At 42.0% G+C, this 15,660-nt stretch overlaps 1 protein-coding gene across 5 annotated transcripts in view; it reads left to right on the top strand.

Moving 5' to 3' along the window:
* The window catches only part of LOC111960705 (tsukushi), a 295,864-nt gene that overhangs the window by 12,936 nt on the left and 267,268 nt on the right, over positions 1–15,660 (top strand). For 2 of the 5 annotated variants that reach the window (XR_011475577.1, XR_011475574.1), the window contains exon 2: positions 3,203–4,726. Coding sequence is in view for 3 of the 5 variants with exons in the window: in XM_023982874.3 (XP_023838642.1) it covers positions 3,203–4,261 (1,059 nt within the window). In the remaining 2 variants the exon portion in view is untranslated. Of the gene's footprint in view, positions 1–791; positions 925–3,202; positions 4,741–15,660 lie in introns of those variants that run through there. The other 3 variants (XM_023982874.3, XM_023982876.3, XM_023982875.3) reach the window with 2 other exon arrangements.

The raw sequence follows: 15,660 nt of genomic DNA, 5'->3' as shown, positions 1-15,660 counted from the left end.
ATGTATTTCATTTTGAGTTTGCATCCCAATATTACACTTTATATACATCACTGAAGACTGAAATATAACAAAACCCCTTGACATAGAAACACCGGATATTCTGCTGTTTAAAAAAATTATGTTTATTAATTACGAAATTATAAAAGATATTAATAACATTCCACCCATGAGGCCATTAGAGGTCAATTTGGTCATTTGACTACAGGAAAGCTTGATGTGATAACCTTCCACAGACTATACCTAGCTTTGGCCCACTGCACAAATTAATGATCAATCCTTCAATGGCTTTTCTGCTGGGTCATGCTTGGGTATACACCTCCTGAACGCTTATCCAGTTGTTATACAACTACAACTGTTAAAGCAGCAATCAGCAATTGAAACAACACTAAAGCACTCCCCACCACTGTTTTGGTAAAACGCGGTTGGGATGGGGCTAGAGAAATGTTACTACTCTCGAAAGACAGAGCTTTAGATGCAAGGACAGACCATCCATGATATCAAAATGATAGTTTTAACCATGTTTTTAGGCAATACAGTGATTGTTTTTCATTTACTTTGTTTACAAACATTGGTGGAAAACAAGCTTATATTTTGTGTTCTGATGGGGTATGACAGTTTAACTAAACTCATGAGGCATTTATAAGTTATATTCTTTAAATACTCAATGGGTACATATCATTAATTTATAAGTACAAATTAAATGAATGTAGCAACTGCTGATTGCCCCTTTAACCTTTGTCCAATTTCCATGTGTTGCGTGTGGGTACTCTGTGCTCTGCTCATTATGGCAGTGTTGCTGCCAAGTGCACAAAGAGGTTTAGAAGCAGATCATTTTTCCTGCACAAAGGACGCGGGTTAGGTGGGTTCAGGAACTAAAGTCCTGTGAAGTGAACAAGAAACTATCAACAACAACAGAAAATAGTGGTATGAAGTGCATTTTCATTTTAAGTTATTGCTTGGTTATTAAACTTATTTAAATGTTTTCAAGGTTTCTGAAGGAATCATTTAACTGTTTTGCCAATGGCATTCCATTGTTATTTGTGATACGGTAGTCATCAATGCGTGCCTTTTGCCACACAATACTTAATATGTGAATGTGAACTTTCTAATGGTGTCTCGGACATCTTTATACATAACTGTCGGCTTGGAGGAGACCGATGAGGACTTTCCTAAAGACACATTAGACAGATTAGACACAGATATTATAAGGACCTTCAGTGACGATGTCTCCGCTTGCATCATCACAACCATGAATAGTTTGTGTTGTAAACTAAGAAAACATTTGATACATTTTGATAAAGAACATGAGGTCAAATCCATTGGGGGCCCAAAGGAAAGGGAAATTCGGGCTGTTGGTGTGTGTTGCAAGGAAAGTTTGAATTGTATCCAGAAACAAGAGTAACAAAGATGGCTACGGTGGCAATTTGAAAGGAAAAACTCTTTATTTGAATTCTATAACTACATTTACTGTCTGTCCGAGTGTAATCTTCAATGTTATGTTGTTCAGATAAGTGGCTTGAGGGAAGGAATACAGTTTAAAAACATGAACTACTAACATGCGTCTGCTAAATAAAAATTATAAAAATCAAAAAAGTAAATTATGGCCGTTAACACATTTGTCATATTTATTTAGTTTTTAATGTTTATGTGGAGATTATGTTTATGCACTATGTGTTTAACGCTAGCTGTATGTATTTATATCTCCGTAATGGAGTGCATATCAATGTGACTCACAGCTTATTTACTGCCTCTAGTGTCTATGGAGCACCGATCTCCGCTTAACTTATCAGGATGTTGCTCTGTTCACCGGATGATGCAGAGTGTTGTTAATGGCCCATATACTGTGTGTTTATTTTGGGTCACTGAAAATTATATCCAATATTTGAAAAAAGGGAAGCAATAAGATTATTAGTATTCCATGTATCTCTCCGTTTACCTTTTCTTAGATATACTACATGACCAAACGAATGTGGACACCTGTTCATCGAACATCTCATTCCAAAATCATGGGCATTAATATGGAGTTGGTTCCCCGTTTTCTGCTATTACAACCTACACTCTTCTGGGAAGGCTTTCCACTAGATGTTGGAACATTTCTGCAGGGACTTGTTTCCATTCAGCCACAAGAGCATTAGTGAGGTCGAGGCACTGATGTTGGGCATTTAGGTCTGGCTCACAGTCTGCATTCCAATTCATCCCAAAGGTGTTCGATTGGGTTGAGGTCAGGGCTCTGTGCAGGCCAGTCAAGTTCTTCCACACCGATCTCGACAAACCATTTCTGTATGGACCTTGCTTTGTGCATGGGGGTATTGTCATGCTGAAACAGGAAAGGGTGTTCCCCAAACTGTTGCCACAAAGTTGGAAGCACAGAATTGTCTACAATGTCATTGTATGCTGTGGCGTTAAGATTTCCCTTCACTGGAACTAAGGGGCCTAGCCTGAACCATGTAAAACAGACCCAGACCAATATTCCTCTTCCACCAAACCGTACAGTTGGCACTAAGCATTGGGGCAAGTAGTGTTTTCCTGGCAGCCGCCAAACCCAGATTCGTCCATTGTACTGCCAGATGGTGAAGCGGGATTCATTACTCCAGAAAACACATTTCCACAGCTCCAGAGTCCAAAGGCGGAGCGCTTTACACCACTCCAGCCGACGCTTGGCATCGCGCATGGTGATCTTGTGTGTGGCTGCTCGGCCATGGAAACCCTTTTCATGAAGCTCCCGACGAACAGTTGTTGTGCTGACGTTGCTTCCCTAGGCAGTTTGGAACTCGGTATTGATTGTTGCAACTGAGGACAGACGATTTTTACATGCTTCAGCACTCAGCGGTCCCATTCTGTCGCCTACCACGTCGTGGCTGAGCCGTTGTTGCCCCTAGACGTTTCCACTTCACAAAAACAGAACTTACAGTTGACCGGGGGAAGCTCTAGCAGGGCAGAAATCTGACAAACAGACTTGCTGGAAGGGTGGCATCCTATGACGGTGTCACGTTGAAAGTCACTGAGCTCTTCAGTAAGGCCATTCTACTGCCAATGTTTGTCTATGGAGATCGCATGGTTGTGTGCTCGATTTTATACACCTGTCAGCAACGGGTGTAGCTGAAATAGCCAAATCTACTAATTTGAAGAGGTGTCCACATACGTCAAATGTATTCAGATACACTAAAAGTAACATCTTTGTTTTGTTTTTGTGTCCCCTCAGAGCATGATGGCGTCTCTCCTGTGTGTTAGTCTGTGGATGCTCCTGGCTGTCCATGGCCAGGCTGGAGCCGTGAAGAACTGCCACCCGGGTTGCCACTGTGAGGTGGAGAGCTTCGGCCTGTTCGACAGCTTCAGCCTGACCAGGGTGGACTGCAGGGGAGTGGGCCCTAGCACCAACCCCATCTCCATCCCCCTGGACACGGCCCACCTGGACCTGTCCTCCAACTCCATGTCCCTGCTGACCGACAACATGCTCTCTGGGCCTGGCTATACCACCTTGGTCAGCCTGGACCTCAGCAACAACCTTATCTCCATGGTCAGTCCCAGGGCCTTGTCCAGGCTGCGCTACCTGGAGTCTCTGGACCTCAGCCACAACTCGTTGGAGGGCCTGGACGAGGGCTGCTTCTCTGGCCTCCCCCTGGCCGAGGTGGACCTCAGCCACAACCACTTCCGAGAGTTTGATCTGGACATGTTCATCACTAAAGATCACGGAGAGCCAATCAGCGTGGATCTGTCCCACAACCGGCTGACAGTGGTCTCCTGGAGTTCTTCTAGGAGCCCCTTACTACATGTCCAGAGCCTGACTCTAGCAGCCAACCAGCTGAGGGACGTGCCCAAGCTAAAAGGCATCCTGCTGAGGGACCTAAGCCTGGATGGGAACAGTATCTCCCGCATTGAGGAGGGTGCTTTTGAGGACCTCAAGGACCTTGTTTACCTGTCCCTCAGTGGGCTTCCTGAGCTCTTTAACATCCAGCCCAACTGTTTCAGAGGCCTACAGAACCTTCAGCTCTTGGACCTGTCCAACAATGCCAAGCTAAAAACACTGAGCCCAGCTGTGTTCAGTGGACTTGTGTCTCTACAGGAGCTCAATCTGTCCAACTCTGGAGTAACGTCATTGCCAAATAACATGCTAAGTCACTTGCCAATCATCAAGAGTATTACCCTGGGCCAGAATATCCATTGTTGGAGGGCTCAAAAGCAGGGCCAGTTTCACAGGCAGCTCGGACAGGAACAGAAACATGAGGTGCTAACCTGTGACATTGAAGGGGTTATCTCGTGATTGTGTTCGGATCGTTGCCTTCAGTATGGACATCTAGCTAACACATTAGTGCTCAAACTGTGCCTTATATCACTATATGCAAAGAACACTTTTTGTTATTACCGCCAATCAGGATAATTACTATTTGTTTAAATTCAAAAATGTGTATTTTGCTTTTATTCCAAAGGCCTGAGGTATTTATATTAATCCACTGTACTATCACGTCATGCTTGCTATGCATAAAGCATGTCTTTCAACTACAGTAACAAGCTAGCAATAGCATTGATGGATATTATATTAAAACCATTTTGTTTTTTAGGGATCTTGAAACATAGAGAACAGACCTCAGCCACTTGGAAAAAACTGTTTATATTCCTAACAATCATCAGATCATTGAAGTATACACATTACTATGCAAGGACCACTCTTATTTCAGAACGAAAGGTCTTATGTAGAGTATATAGTTAAGTATGTCTATCATAGGAAGTTGGTGGAGGAGCTATAGGAAGGAGGGCTATGTAAGGCTGGAATGGAATAAATGAAAACGTAATCAATCAAAATTTTCAAATCAAATGTATTTTTAAAAGCCTTTTTACATCAGCAGATGTCACTAAGTATTTTTCATATCTCTTTCTGACAAGGAAGTGTGTTTTAACCTGCAAAACACTATACCCACATGTCAGTTGAATAACATTCATATATTCACCATACTTGAAATATTTAAATGTTCGAGCTATCTACAGCATCGACTTATGGAATCGTAGCAATTGGCCAAAATCACTCTAAACAGATATTCTGTGCAACAACAACTGCATGTTTTAACACGCCTTGAGATAACATACCACTGTAATAGGTAAAAATAACCGAAAGGACATCAAGAAAAAAAAAAAAAAAAAAAAGCCAAAAACAATCAGCAAAATAAACCATAGCACATGAGTGGTTTGGATAATAAATCTATCTTGCATTGAAAGCGTATGTCTTTCAACTACGAGAGTAACAAGCTAGCAATAGCATTGATGGATATTAATTAAAACCATTTTTGTTTTTTAGGATCTGGAAATAGAAACAGACCTCACGCACTGTGGAAATATACTGTTATATTCCATAACAATCATCAGATCATTGAAAGTATACACATTACTATGCAGGACCACTCTTATTTCAGAACGAAAGTTGGTTATGATAGATGTATGGTATTGTAAGTTATGTCTTTATCGATAGGAGTTGGTGGAGAGCTATAGTGGACGTGCTCAATTGGTAATGGTGGAATTGGTATAGATGAGAACGGTATCATATCGTAATTTAATTTTTAATCCAAATGATTTTTAAGCCCTTTTACATCAGCAGTGGTCGATCAAGAGTTATTTCAATTCTCTTCTGACAGAGAAGTGTGTTTTATACTGAAACACGTATAGCCACATGTCAGTTGATACATGTGTTATTATTTCACCCCACTTTTAGATATTGTAAATGTCGCAGCTATTCTACATGCATCGACTTTGATCTACATTGGCCAAAATCCTTCAGATATTCTGTGCAACAACAAACTGCATGTTTGAACACCTGCCTTGGTTTATCCCTGTGGTATAATATGGACGAAAGAGACCAATCAGCTCATAACTGCACATGAGGGGTTTGGATGTTAAACATCTGCGTAAAGATTGTATATTTCTATTTGATAGTTTACAAAACATTAAGAACATCTTCCTAATACTGAGTTGCACCCCTGACCCCCCCCCCCCCCCCTTCTTGCCCTCAGAACGACCTCAGTTTGTCCGGCATGGAACTCTACAAGGTGTCAAACGTTCCACAGGGATTCTGGCCCATGATGACTCCAGTGCTTCCTACAGTTGTATAAAGTTTGGCTGGATGTCCTTTGGTGGTTGAACCTTCTTGATACACACAGTGAAACTGTTGAGGGTGAAAAAAACTCAGCAGCGTTGCAGTTCTTGACACAAGCGGTGCCCCTGGCACGTACTACCAAACCACCGGTCCACAGGCACTTAAATGTTTTGTCTTGCCCATTCACCCTCTAAATGCACATGTACACAATTCATGTCTCAAGGCTTAAAATCCTTCTTTAAACCTGTGTCCTCCCCTTCATCTACACTGATTGAAGTAGATTTAACAAGTGACATCAATAAGGGATCATAGCTTTCACCTGGATTCACACTGTCCGTCTGTCGTGGAAAGAGCAGCGTGTTCTTAATGTTTTGTACACTCAGTTATAACTTACTTTATGAAATGTAAAAATGGATTTTCTCGCACTGACAGCTGTGCAAATTAGTTTTGTAATGTCTGTGCAATGAAGCCGTGAATCAACAATCTACCGCAAAACACCAGTCTCAACGTCAACAGTGAAGAGGCGACTCCGGGATGCTGGCCTTCTAGGCAGAGTTGCAAAGAAAAAGCCGTATCTCAGACTGACCAATAAAAAAATAAGATTAAGATGGGGGCAAAAGAACAGAGACACTGGACAGAGGAACTCTGCCTAGAAGGCCAGCATCCCGGAGTCGCCTCTTCATTGTTGACGTTGAGACTGGTGTTTGCAGGTACTATTTGATGAAGCTGCCAGTTGATGACTTGTGAGGCATCTGTTTCTCAAACTAGACACTCTAATGTACTTGTCCTCTTGCTCAGTTGTGCACCGGGGCCTCCCACTCTTTCTATTCTGGTTAGAGCCAGTTTGCGCTGTTCTGTGAAAGCAGTAGTACACAGCGTTGTACGAGATCTTCAGTTTCTTGGCAATTTCTCGCATGGAATAGCCTGCATTTGTCAGAACAAGAATAGACTGACGAGTTTCAGAAGAAAGTTCTTTGTTTTTGGCCATTTTGAGCCTGTAATCGAACCCACAAATGCTGATGCTCCAGATACTCAACTAGTCTAAAGAAGGCCAGTTTTATTGCTTCATTAATCAGAACAACAATTTTCAGCTGTGCTAACATAATTGCAAAAAGGTTTTCTAATGAGCAATTAGCCTTTTAAATAATAAACTTGGACTAGCTAACACAACATGACATTGTTGCTGGAGTGACAGTTGCTGATAATGGGCCGCTGTACACCTATGTAGATATTCCATTAAAATCAGCCATTTCCAGCTACAATAGTCATTTACAACATTAACAATGTCTACACTGTATTTCTGATCAATTTCATGTTATTTTAATATACAAAAAAGTTGCTTTTCTTTCAAAAACAAGGACATTGCTTAGCGACCCCAAACCTTAGAACGGTAGTGTACATTGTCTGGGTTTCAACACACACCACACTTAAAGCCCACTGTCGTCACTCCAACAGGATTTCACAATTTCACAGAATTCCCTGTATTTCATAGAGCTGGATTCATGTGATTTCATTTTGTTTGCTGTACTGACTCATAGGATGTGTCCTGTAACAATAGCACTTATGTCTTCCTCAGTGCCTAGTGTATCACTTTATTTACTTTCACATGCTGCCTAACTTCCTTCCTTTATTTACTTTGAACTCTGCCTGTAAACGCACACAAACACACACTAGTGGTCTCGAGAGGTCCTTAAACACAAGCGGTCAGATACACTAGTTCCAGGCAGGGAGCCATGCAACTGTCGACTGATATCTGAAGCTGATGAGAGGGAAAGAGAAGGAGAGAAGGAGGAGAACGGCCTGACTTTGTGTAATGGCGGCTGGCTGTAACTCCACAGATCTCTGCTCTGAGAGTGTTCCATTGTGTGCTCCTCCTCAGAGACACAGATAGCATCCAGGTGTCCACTCAGCCCCTTGCAGTGGTTGCCAAAGCACAGTTCTTTGAAATTCTAAGAGACCCGTGTACCCAAAAAATTCTGACTCCACAAAAGGTTTCCTCCAGATTACATCTATATTACAACATCCTGCTCAGGAAAAGTATGGCTTGCTAGGATCAACTAGACAGTATATTTCCTTAGTGATTTTGCTTCAGTTTATACTCTTTTAGATATATTTTAGCCAACATAGGAGCAAAAGAGGTTGTGTGTGCGAGAGAGTGATAAAGAGAGAGAAGCGCAAAAGTGATTTTCTGAGAGTTTGGCCCTCTGCGGATGGCCCCATTAGTAAACCAGTTCCAGATGTTTGGGCCATTGTCCATCTTCTGGAGAGCAGGAATTTGGAGGCGGGGAGGCAGGAGGGCTGTCAATCACAACTACCTCCTTCAGGTCAGCCTGACAGGATCAACCTGAACGGTGGTAAATTACAAAACAAAACATTTGCAATCCAAATACAACTAATCAGCATAATAACATAAATGAGAATCATAAGAGAGTCGCAAGGATTTTAACTTTTCTTTACTATTTATTTACCTGTTTGTAATCCAGTGACTCAATCTGCTGTGCACTATGGTTGTTACTTTATCTGTGGTTTTAGACTGATATCCACACGTCTCTCCAGGGAAATATAAAAGTTTCAGGTATATGAGGGGTCATGACACTCTCAGAGATACTGTATCAAGGTAGCCCATGAGAACACATAGCAGTGAGCCAAAGGCTCAACTCTCCTGAGGTGTTTTAATGCAGCAGTGGTTTGCTTACTGAACCCTCTGGAGACATGATTAACATCCCCAGGCCACTTCATAATGGATTATAAGATAGTGTTCATTACACAGACACAGACACACACACACTGTAACGGCTTTCTTCCAAGGGTGAATGAGAGGACCAAAATGCAGCGCGGCTAGTGTTCAACATGTTTAATAACGAACAAGTGAACACTACAAACAACAAACAAAATAACAAACCGTGAAAACCGATACAGACCTATCTGGTGCAGAACACAAACACAGAGACAGGAAACAAACACCCACAAAATCCCAACACAAAACAAGCCTCCTATATATGATTCTCAATCAGGGACAACGATTACCATCTGCCTCTGATTGAGAACCATATTAGGCTGGACATAGAAACAGACAAACTAGACACACAACATAGAATTCCCACCCAGCTCACGTCCTGACCAACTAAACACATACAAAACAACAGAAAACAGGTCAGGAACGTGACACACACACAAAAGATTTTCATTACACTTTTTATGACAAAGTGTCTTCATCTTACAGAAAGAATAACACAACACGTGGAATTCACAGAAAATTGTCATACTGTAACCTGGATGTCTAAGAGTGGTTGCTAATGTACAGTAGCTATCTGTATACATACAATATATCGTATCGCCATTTGTATTGCATTGAACTAGCGTCATGTTTTGTCAAAAATATTTTAAAGACCTCAGCAGCACCCTTATCAATAGCCCTGTTATCTACAGAATCCCTTTGCCTTTGGATCTGGCTTGATGAGGATTTTGATTGGCCGGTTCCCTGAGAGGAGGAAGTTATACCTCTAATAATGCCAGCATAGAGGGGCTCTCTAAAAACATGCCACTTCGATACAGCTACAACTGGAAGTGAGTTTTCGCTAACCATAACTCTTTTCCTAACTTTAACCTAATTCTCCTAACCTGCTATGAAAAGTAACTTCCAGTGGTAGCTGTATCCAAGTGGTGTGTTTTTAGGGTATGTCAGCAAGAGAGACAGAGAAGCATTCCCAAAGATTGTGGATAAATGAAGATGTCCCACTCAGGCCATTTACCATTTAAAAAAATTTGGTCACAGATCCAGTCTGCTTAAGGGGTTGCTCCAATGCATTAGCAGCTGGGTCTGGTCTGCTTCGTTCATTGACTGTATATGAATCAGATAAAAAAGGAGCAAATGAGATCTCGCGTCCTCTTCCGTCTCTAATGTCATGAGTAGGAAATGTGATATTGTTAAACCCAGGGATAGAACAGATCCAAGGAGCTGGCCTATTAATAATCACACATGAAGTGCCTTCTTTGTTCCGCTTTAGCCCATGTGTTGATGGATGACCCACTTTTTTTAACCTCCTCTTAGCCCTACTGTAATGACACTGTATGGTGGTGGGACTTTGTTCATATTCTGTGTCAACAGAGATAATACAAATAGGTTTACCTCATCAAAAACACAGCATGACATTCTGAAGTAACCCCCGTCTTACTCTTACTCTGTCTTACAGGAGAGCATTTCTTTGGTTTATCTGTGCTTTAGTTTTTTGGTGTATCTGTACTTTACTATTTATATTTTTGACAACTTTTACTTCACTACATTCCTAAAGACAATAATGTATTTGTTTCTCCATACATTTTCCCCGAGGCCCAAAAGTACTCATTATATTTGGAATGCTTAGCATGACAGGAAAATGGTCCATTCACACATTTATCAAGAGAACATCCATGGTCATCCCTACTGCCTCTGATCTGTGTCGTGGAAATTCTAATCAGAAAGGAAGAGACTGTAGATTCTTCAAAACTTTTTTTATTATAAGAATTGCAATTCTGGAGCGGTTGACAATCACTCAAAAGGTGCAGTCAAGAGCCCAATGAACGAAAGTTGGGTCTGAGCTTTTATAACCTTTGTCTACATGGCAGTTTAGCAGGTGTTATATCATGGTGGGAACATAGGGCAAAAACAAGTGATAGCGGCAGTTTTGTTACTCCTTTCTGCTGATATAATTGTTGCTGATGCTCAAGCCAGCCTCTGTTCTCTTCATATCTCCACACAGCTGTGCCCTTGAAAGATACGAAAGAACAGGATGGGCCAAAAACTGGTCACTCTCAGACGGCCCTTTTTCTTTGGCCGTGTGACTAAGTTGAATGAACATAGGCAGAGTGGAAAAATGCCAGCTTCTTTTTACAAGACCTTCAAACAGGCAGTGTAAATGTACAGGTTTAAGGCTCATGTGCATGTACATAAAAGAGTTTGTTATTTTCCACCATATTCCTCCCCTTTGAGACTAATCTCAACCTGATACAAAATTACGAGTAAACATGTAAGTAATAATTCATAATGTAAGACAAATATGTCGTAATCTAAGCAAAACTTCAACCAAGCAAAATAAAAAGCATTGTAGGAGAGGGCTTTCTTACACCAGTACATTATCTTTGTAAATGGCTTCCATAGAGCCACTGAGCTATCAACCTTCTCATAGTGCAAAAAATTCTTAAGGGAATAATTTAAACAGTTGCAAATCATTTAAACAGTTACAAATTATTTAAACAGTTACAAGGAGTACACTCTTCGTCTGTCAGAAGAGGACAATCATCACGTTGACACTGTCCACACTGGTAAGGCTCAGCATGGTGAAAATAACCCACATGAACCTCCTTAGAGCACCACTTACAAAAGCCTCACTGTAGGCATGTCCTACAGACCTGGTGCAACATCAGCTCGACGTTGTCATCCCGATGCTCTTGATTAGCATTGTCTTCATCAGACATGTAATCAGGCATGGGAAACAAGTCTGGGGGGTAAGGCTCTGATGCCTCATCTTCAATGGTAAGTAATGGAATAGTGAGGACAGTGTCAACTGCTTTGCTACATAGTTTCTTAACACGAGCAATGATAAGTAGTACAGCAAAAATGATTACTAGGCCATAGATGAGCCAATGGAAAAATGTTGCTCCTCAAGACCCAAACAGGGAAGTCAGCTATGCAAAAGGTCATCTGCCTTGTCCAGCTACTCCTTCCATTAATGCGCCCCCTTAGATTGTCTAATTGTTCTATGGCAGTGGAGATATTTTCAGTAGAGTCTGGAATGAAAGTATAACATGAAGTTATAGAGCACATACAGATAATCCAAGGCTGCCCTATTTTTCAAAGTCATTAACCTATTCTGTTTCATTTCCGCGGAGGCAGCTCTAAACCCAAGCATGGTTGCATTGATATACCCTTCAAGAACATAACCCAGCCTACCTATTTCATGAGCATTCTCAGTGGCCCTATACCAGGGCACAAGTCCTCTCCAGAATCTTCCCAAGGGGTTGATCGCCTATGGCCTAGGGGAACTGATTTGGGTTTGCTCAAACTTCTTCTCCTTTGAGACCGGTTTGGTTGCTGCGTTGGAATAATCATAAGGGAGGTGTTTAGTCTCACTAGGGTGCAGCATCCTGACCAACCAGGAGGAAGACTAGGCCACATATTTGTTCCGCAGTGCCAAAATGTGTTCATTAAGGCCGTTGAACCTAATGGACCCGGCACTAATGGGGAACGGCTTGACTTAACCTGCCCAATTCTCATGGTAATATTATAGGCAATAACATCCACAGGGTTAGACCAATTGCAATAATTTTGACAGCAAGACTGACCAACCACCAAAGGTATGGTGTATCAGTAATATTATGACACACGCACTGTGCATGAAGCCAGGATGGTTGTTCAACAGTTAGCAGCGCTGGGTGAGAGCCCTTTCGGGTGGTTACACCTGAAAACAGATTGTAACATATAGTTGTACAGCTTAAACTTTCTCCCTCACTGCTTGTATCATTAGCTTCTACGCCTGTATCCTGGAGGGCTTGGGTAGCATTCACACAACGCTCAACACTACTTGCACCATCACAATGCTTAGCCAAAGCTCTTAATGCTATCATTCTGCATGAAAGTTTCTCATCTGGCAAGGCTACAGGAATACTGGTATATGGTTTTGTGGATGGATGTGGAATTTCAGCACAAACAAAACATGACACATTCCTGTGAACACTATTGTCAAACATAAACTTGGTGAATTGATACCAGATGTTTTCAGTGAGGCTACTTCTCCCAGTGTGCCCTGCTGCCCCATTACTGTTATGCCAGGGGCTGGATCGTCTACCTTGTTGGCATGTACCCACGTAGGCCTCTCTGCAACCTTCACCGGTGTCTGGGTCTTCATTTTCTTGTATTGGTTAATTGTTATATAAAAAAATATATGTTCTGTTGTTGTTCTGAAAAATATATTTTTACTTGTTTATGTAACACAGGGTTTTGTTCCCATATAGGGGTTCCCCTTACACAGACCATTATATATGTCTTATACCAATATCCACCTACACTCCAGTCACAGCCTCCAACTGTGGCTTCCAACTGCTCTTAAACGCTAGTAAAACTAAATGCATGCTTTTCAACCGATCGCTGCCCGCACCCGCTCGCCCGCCTAGCATCACTACTCTGGACGGTTCTGACTTAGAATATGTGAACAACTACAAATACCTAGGTGTTTGGTTAGACTGTAAACTCTCCTTCCAGACTCATATTTTTTATTTTTTTATGTCACCTTTATTTAACCAGGTAGGCAAGTTGAGAACAAGTTCTCATTTACAATTGTGACCTGGCCAAGATAAAGCAAAGCAGTTCGACACATACAACAAAACAGAGTTACACATCGAGTAAAACAAACATACAGTCAATAACACAGTAGAAAAATAAGTTTATATACAATGAGGTGAGATAAGGGAGGTAAAGGCAAAAAAAGGCCATGGTGGCGAAGTAAATACAATGTAGCAAGTAAAACACTGGAATGGTAGATTTGCAGTGGAAGAATGTGCAAAGTAGAAATATAAATAATGGGGTGCAAAGGCGCAAAATAAATAAATAAATACAGTGGGGGAAGGGGTAGTTGTTTGGGCTAAATTATAGATGGGCTATGTACAGTTGCAGTAATCTGTGAGCTGCTCTGACAGCTGGTGCTTAAAGCTAGTGAGGGAGATACGTTTTTCCAATTTCAGAGATTTTTGTAGTTCATTCCAGTCATTGGCAGCAGAGAACTGGAAGGAAAGGCGGCCAAAGGAGGAATTGGCTTTGGGGGTGACCAGAGAGATATACCTGCTGGAGCGCGTGCTACAGGTGGGTGCTGCTATGGTGACCAGCGAGCTGAGATAAGGGGGGACTTTACCTAGCAGGGTCTTGTAGATGACCTGGAGCCAGTGGGTTTGGCGACGAGTATGAAGCGAGGGCCAGCCAACGAGAGCGTACAGGTCGCAGTGGTGGGTAGAATATGGGGCTTTGATGACAAAACGGATGGCACTGTGATAGACTGCATCCAATTTATTGAGTAGGGTATTGGAGGCTATTTTGTAAATGACATCGCCGAAGTCGAGGATCGGTAGGATGGTCAGTTTTACGAGGGTATGTTTGAGAGCATGAGTGAAGGATGCTTTGTTGCAAAATAGGAAGCCAATTCTAGATTAACTTTGGATTGGAGATGTTTGATGTGAGTCTTGAAGGAGAGTTTACAGTCTAACCAGACACCTAGGTATTTGTAGTTGTCCACATATTCTAAGTCAGAACCGTCCAGAGTAGTGATGCTGTGCAGCTGGAGCTGGAGACACGGCGATTCAGACAGCTATTGGGCCGGGGCTAGCAGGCTAGCAGAAGGGCTTTAGAGGGACGTCGCGACGGAAGAAGTCAGTTGTAGCCCCTTCGTGCGGTTACGTCGGCAGATCAGTAATGATGGATCAGCAGGTCTCCGTGTAGTAAAATGGTCCAGGCCAATTGGCAAAATAGGTATAGTACCCCCCAAAAATTGTGTGATTGACATCTTCAGCTAACAGTCCGGTGTGCTTTAGACAGCTACTGGGCTGCGGCTAGCAGATGGGCATTCAGGGGACGTCGCGATGGGGGAGCCAGTTGAAAAAAGAACTCAGGCGGATTACGTCAGTAGTCCAGTCATGAAGGATCGGAAGGGCTCCGTATCGGCAATAAAAGGGGTCCAGGCCAATTGGCAAAATAGGTATTGTAGCCCAAGGAGTGGCTTTGTGTCATGCACAAAGTAGATGTCCTAACCGACTTGCCAAAACTATAGTTTGTTCACAAAAAATTTGTGGAGTGGTTGAAAAACGAATTTTAATGACTGCAACCTAAGTGCATGTTAACTTCCGACTTCAACTGTTGATTTTTCTATTGTGTTACTGACTGTACTTTTGTTTATCCCACATGTAACTCTGTGTTGTTGTTTTTTGTTGCACTGCTTTTCTTTATCTTGGCCAGGTCGCAGTTGTAAATGAGAGCTTGTACTCAACTGGCCTACCTGGTTAAATGAAGGAGAAATGTTTTTTTTTAAATAGCCCACTACAGTGGCTTGCAAAAGTATTCACCCCCCTTGGCATTTTTCCTCTTTTGTTGCCTTACAACCTGGAAATGAAATTGATTTTTTGGGGGTTTGTATCATTTGATTTACACAACATGCTTTGAAGATGCAAAAAAAAATTCTTGTGAAAAAAAACTGAAATTACACAAAATAACTGCATAACTATTCACCCCCCCAAAGTCAATACTTTGTAGAGACACCTTTTGCAGCAATTACACCTGCAAGTCTCTTGGGGTATAACTCTATAAGCTTGCCACATCTTGCCATGGAGATGTCTGCCCATTCTGGTGTACAGCAATCTTTAAGTCATACCACAGATTCTCAATTGGATTGACGTCTGGGCTTTGACTAGGCCATTCTAAGACATTTAAATATTTCCCCTTAAACCACTTGAGTGTTGCTTTAGCAGTATGCTTAGGGTCATTGTCCTGCTGGAAGGTGAACCTCCGTCCCAGACTCAAATCTCTGGAAGACTGAAACAGGTTTCCCTCAAGAATTTCC

The sequence above is a fragment of the Salvelinus sp. IW2-2015 genome, linkage group LG4p, assembly GCF_002910315.2.
Source record: "Salvelinus sp. IW2-2015 linkage group LG4p, ASM291031v2, whole genome shotgun sequence".
NCBI classification, from domain to species: Eukaryota; Metazoa; Chordata; class Actinopteri; order Salmoniformes; family Salmonidae; genus Salvelinus; species Salvelinus sp. IW2-2015.
This window is presented reverse-complemented; position numbering and strand designations above follow the sequence as displayed.